The 6,000-nt window shown below is 34.1% G+C and overlaps 1 protein-coding gene across 1 annotated transcript in view; it reads right to left on the bottom strand.

Annotated features, from left to right (window-relative positions):
- Positions 1-389: 389 nt before the first annotated feature.
- Positions 390-6,000, bottom strand: part of ARMC8 (armadillo repeat containing 8) — a gene marked incomplete in the record, with an annotated part of 400,143 nt that continues 394,532 nt past the window's right edge. The window contains 2 exon segments of the mRNA XM_053698755.1: positions 390-1,130; positions 1,837-1,930. Of these exon segments, the coding sequence (XP_053554730.1) occupies positions 1,097-1,130; positions 1,837-1,930 (128 nt within the window).

Raw genomic sequence — 6,000 nt, 5'->3', positions numbered from 1 at the left:
ATCTTTATTTTCGGATCCACAGTAACATCCTCAGTATGGTTGTTGAGTGTAAGCACAGCACCCTGAGAGAGAGATTTGATTCATTCCCAAAACCACCACTAGACTTAGATGAATGCCTTACAAGTCAATTTAAGATTATGTGCTCTGTGAAAATACTAGTGGATTAAATGTAAGATTGCTTATGCCACATTTACGGTTTTGTTTCTGTTTCAATCAGTTAAATTCAGCAAATAAATTGTAAATGTACATTAATTTACTGCATATTAAATATCTTAGTCTCTTGATTTAATCTACGATATAAAATATGCAGCAAAGGTTTCAGAAGTTAAAACATACTACTAGTGGTCTAATTTAATCTTAACAGCATGAAAACAATCATCAAAAAATGATAAGGAAAAAAGGAAATTTAATTAATTCAGCTTTGTTGTAATAGGCAAAACAATCACCAATATATCTGTAGAAAACCCAAAGTATATACAAAAGACTCACTTCAGAAGTGCATATGTTTTACTTACAAATATCTGTATACTCGAAAATTTAACATAAACTTTAGGGGCACTTATTTCTTGCACATTTTGTGCATGTATATTTATATATATATATTTATATTTATACATTTTTATTAAATAACATTATACAAACTGTATAAAACGTAAATGTTCTACACAGCAAATTCTTCGCCCTGGGAAAAACAAAAAGAATAAGGGAATCCACACGCTTGTGCAGAAGTCTTGGAGGCGTGTGTATAACGAAGAAGGAGTTGAGGTATTTAGCCACGCACACAAATAAGTTGCAGCAATAGGATAAAAAATCCATAGTAGCTCAGAAAAGTCCCAAAATATAAAAAGAAAAATAATACTAGTAAAACCCCTTTAGGGCCGGAAGGGGTTAAAAAAAGTAGTCCTTTCTCCTACAGCAGCGTTAATTCTGCACTAGATGCTGCATGGAGCAAAAAAAAAAAAAAAATTCAAGGTGACTCTGTGCACTTACTAATAAAAAAGACTTGCTTCTCGTTCATCCATAGCCATCAGGGAGGTGAGGGAGAAAGATACAGTATGTGTGGTGAGGGAAAGGGGCTGTAAGGTCTTTCCCAAGATCATGCAAAGTATTGCTGTAGTGCTGTTTTTGCCCTAAGGAGAGCAGAAAATTATACAGATGTTATAATGAACAGATATAGTTATGTACACCATCATAAACTTGTGTTCGCCAAAACACCTTTACAAATTCTGGAACAATTTTATCAGCTTCAAAAAATGTCTTCTAATACTGTTACACTTCTTAAACATTAATTAAATCTCAACTCCTGAGTGGTACAATTTTCAGCATTCATTATTACCAGTGCCTTTGATTAAAATACATAAAACATACCCAGCCATATACACACATACACACACACACACTGGTACAAAACTCTTTATCCAAAATGCTTGGGAGCAGAGAAGGGGTTTGTATGCATATGTGTATACATATGTGTGTATGTGTCTATATATAAAAATATACACACATACATATAAACACACGCACACATATATATGCACTCCAAAAACAAAAGGCTAATCTAGGGATAGTGAGAATATAAATTTATAACAATCAAAATGATCAAATGCCTCCTCATTCTCCACCGCAAACAACTTTAATGTGACATTGAGGAAGGGGAAGTCAAGATAAATATTAGGTGCGCTGGTGGTGGCCAGCGAGAGGAAGGGGGGCCATAAATGTCTTCGGGACTCTAAACCACGGTGCCATGTTAAGGCATAAGTGGATCCCTAGCTCTTGGGTTTGTTGACCCCTGCATTAATGGACCCCAAGTGTAAATAATTTCTGTAACATACTTACTTGTCACATAGGTTTGGATCTGTTGACTGACTCAGTTTGTGGAGGATATCAACAATCCCAATTTCACGTAGCTTATCCTGACGTTCTTGCGAACCTTGAGGACAAGACAATAAAGAATAGATAAAATAAAGGAAAATTCTAATGTTTCCCTATCTCTTAAAAATATCACTGTTTTCTAACCTACATTTTAATTCATGTTCAGGTACTAAGAACATATAAAATATTGAAATACAGAAAAAAGAAAAGGCAAAAACCCCAAATAGCACACTTGCCTACCGCAATTAGTAAGGAAACACCACCATATACAAAATACATATTATCGTATAGTCAACTTATTAGAAAAATAGTCACTGTTTATCCAGGATATACAATATTTTTCCAAAATACAAAAATGATGAAACACAGAGCACACTGTAAACAAATACATTATTATTATCCTGCTAGTAAAGTAATTATCATCACTCAGAATGGCTGTAGCAAAAAATATAAGCCAATATATATACAGTATATATATATATATATATATATATCCACCACTGGATTAAAAAGTTTGATCTTTAAACAGGGCCACTCAATGAGAGTCAAAGGAACATTTTCATTCATCCTTATCAAAAGTGGGAATGAAAGACAACATGGCAGGACTACTACTACTTCTGCCATGTCCTGGTGCATAATCCCCATTTTGAAATGAACAAATTATTTTTGCTTTTTCCTCTACTAATACACCTCTAAAAATGCTGGGAAATCCAATTTTTATTTTAGATGTAGATACACACGAGTCAGACTAAGTTTAAAGTGATGGTAAAGTTGTGCCTCACCGATCGTTCACGCAGGTAGCCTTTCCTTCAATCACATTGCTAAATGTTCTAAACTTTTTTTTTAACAGTATTAATTATAGTATGCACCGCACCTCGCCCCGCCCTCCATAGACTTCATGTTCCGATGCTGTATCCAGTGGCGGCTGGTGAATTTTTAGGATGGGGGTGCACAAGACCCTGCCCCTTTTAGAAAGCCACGCCCCTTTGAAAAAACACGCCCCTTTTTAAAAACCACGCCCCTTTTGACAAGCCACACCCATTTTTAAAAGCCACACCCCTTTGTAAACGTCATGCCCATGAAATGGCCCCACCCATTTGAACCAGCAGTGTTTTTGGTCATCTTCTTCTTGAAATATCCAGCCCCGGCCTGGGGGTAACTTCAACTGAAGTTTGTGACTGATTCCTCAACATTATTCTCAAGTATCTGCTGATATTGAGTGGAATCCATGAGACCCTCAACAATATTCCCAGTAGTACAGGTCTTTGGAGGTGGTCTGTGGGCTGTTTTTGACCGTTCTTATCATCCTTTGCCTATCCTATATTTTACTTGGCCTGCCACTTCTGGCCTTAACAAGAACTGTGCCTGTGGTCTTCCATATCCTCACCATGCTGACTATGTTCCTCACAGTGGACACTGACATCTTAAATCTATGCAATAGCTTTTTGTAGCCTTCCTCTAAACCATGATGTTGAACAATCTTTGTTTTTAGGTAATTTGAGAGTTGTTTTGTGGCCCCCATGTTGCCACTCTTCAGAGGAGAGTCATAGAGAACAACTTGCAATTGGCCACATGAAAACCTTTTCTCATGATTGGATACTCCTGTCTATGAAGTTTAAGGCTTAATGGGCTCACCAAACCATTTTTTTCTTCCAATTAATCAGTGCTAGGTAGTTACAGGTATTCAAAGCAACAAAATAACAAGGGTGCACAAATGTATGTACCTGTCTAATTTTGTTTTGATGCATATTGCACATTTTCTGTTAATCCAATAAACCTAATTTCACTACTGAATTTTTACTGTGTCCTTCATTTATTTGATAGATCAAAATGAAATTACTGATCCAAACAGCCAATTATTTATAACTGAAAATCCTGGAAATTGTCAGAGGTGCCTAAACTTTTGCATACAACTGTATATGATTTCATGCACTCAAACTGTATTAAAGTAATGTACTCAGATATGAAATATATTTTTATGAAATGTAACATCAATTATATATAAATACTATGCTCCAATACAGCTCACAGGCACGATATCTAAAAAATATACAAAAGGACCATTTGTTAAAGTTTAAGCTTCAAAAGATTCTTTACTTCATCGCTTAATGAGATTAGATCTCTACAAACAAGATAACCATGTTACCTCTCTGGGGTGACAGAGAAACAATTCTGTACTTTAGTTCAGATATGCTCAATCTTCAGGAAATTAAGTAATTATCCCTTGTATGATATACAAATGATGAGACTAACAATACTTTTGAAGGTGTGAATCCACATATACGTCTGGAAAGGTTTTCTAGGTCAGAATCGATGCAAGCATATAGAAGACAAAATTTCATATGAAATGACTTGTACCTAATTTTCATATAGTTTTATATACTCCTATACTTTATTAAGCAATGACTTCAAATATGGAATATATTTATATTAAAGTGGGATAATAAGGAAATATAAATATTGTTACAATAAATTAATCACTACAGAATTCTAATTAAATGCAATGTAATATCAGAATATGAAATGATTAATCAATTGATTTCAAATAGTTAATAGTATAGCTGATTATTATTATCATACTAAGTATTAAATTACAATCCTTTTAAGTCTCCCAATATGTAATGAATCATCGCGTTCATCATGTCCTCGAAGTGAAAGCTCAAATGCGCCGGAAAATAGAATACAATTCATAATTTTGGAAAGAACATAACGATTTGTGGTTACTTGATCATTGTGTTTTTTAACATTCAAACAATATGCACTGACAAGTTGTTGGCGAATATCAATCCTTCATAGCAAATTAAACTCTAATGGGGAGTATAAATGTGATTGGTAGCAATTATTTATATTTTTGGAGTTAAATGTGATAAATCGGCGACACCATAACTCACCCAACTTGAATCACCACTTTGTTTTTGAAACAGGAGACAATAAAAACAAGATCCTGTTTGCAAAATGACTATTAAGTTAATCTCTTAAGATATTATCAGTAGTAAGTATATATATATATATATATTTATATATATATTTATAATATTTAATATTATGACCATGTCTAATATTTACATTAATATACAAGAATCCATACTCTTCAGTATACTCATGTCTAGTCTTAAAATATACATGCTCAGTTAAATTATATAATAACATATATATTAACCAAATGATTAATCAAAGCTGCGAAATAATAAGTATCTTGAATGTACATTTATGAAAATATATATATTCCTGGATCTAAAGAACCTTCCACTTTATAGAGAAATAAAACCACATCTCAATTATTGTTGCCCTAGCCCCCAGTGTTCGATATTAGGCAATGCAGCCAAAGGCCGTGGCAACATTTATATAAATACACCAACATTTTACTTTCTACAAAAGAAGATTATTTCTATTACACTAGTGCTTAATAATTAACTTCAACGGTAAAGATTAAAACAGAATGTTGATAACTCAAGTACAATTTTTGTAAATTAAGTCAATCCGCCTGTCTTTTTTTGAGGCAAATAAATCAATAACATTTTCGGTGAATGTAGGCATGTCATTGATCAATTGTTTTTCAATTGTGAGCATGGCTAGAGCAGTCAGTCTTTCCTCAGTCATGGTGCTCCTTAGAAATGTCTTAACTCGTTTTAAAGTTGAGAAACATCTCTCAGCCTCAGCAGTTGTCACGGGAATAGTCGAAATAATTTGCAACAGTTTGTAGGTCTCCGAGAAAGTACTGTCCAAGTTATTTTCTATTACAAACTGTAGAAGACTGATGGCACCATTCATATTTCGGAAATCTGGTCTTCTGTAAATTACTCCTAGTTCAGTTTTCAGGCGATCTTTCTGTAATGTGTGATAAACCGCTGATGTTTGTTCAAGAAGCTGATTTGGAAAATTTTTCTCGTAATCCGCAAATTTTTCCGCTTGGAGGAGAGAAACAGCCGAGTAGTGAGTTATAAAAGAAAATCTATCTTTTACTTGATTTGTGATAACATCGCATATCTCTTTAGCTGCCACAGTCTGAGCAATGTGAATATTTTCTCTCTTCCTTTTCCTAGATGTTTCCTCTGTTTCTGATATCGTCATGGTCACTGTGTCCATTCTATTCCTTTCGTTTTCCATTGTCTGCTGGAAAGTGTTAAT

Source organism: Bombina bombina, chromosome 1, assembly GCF_027579735.1.
Source record: "Bombina bombina isolate aBomBom1 chromosome 1, aBomBom1.pri, whole genome shotgun sequence".
Classification (NCBI taxonomy): domain Eukaryota; kingdom Metazoa; phylum Chordata; class Amphibia; order Anura; family Bombinatoridae; genus Bombina; species Bombina bombina.
This window is presented reverse-complemented; position numbering and strand designations above follow the sequence as displayed.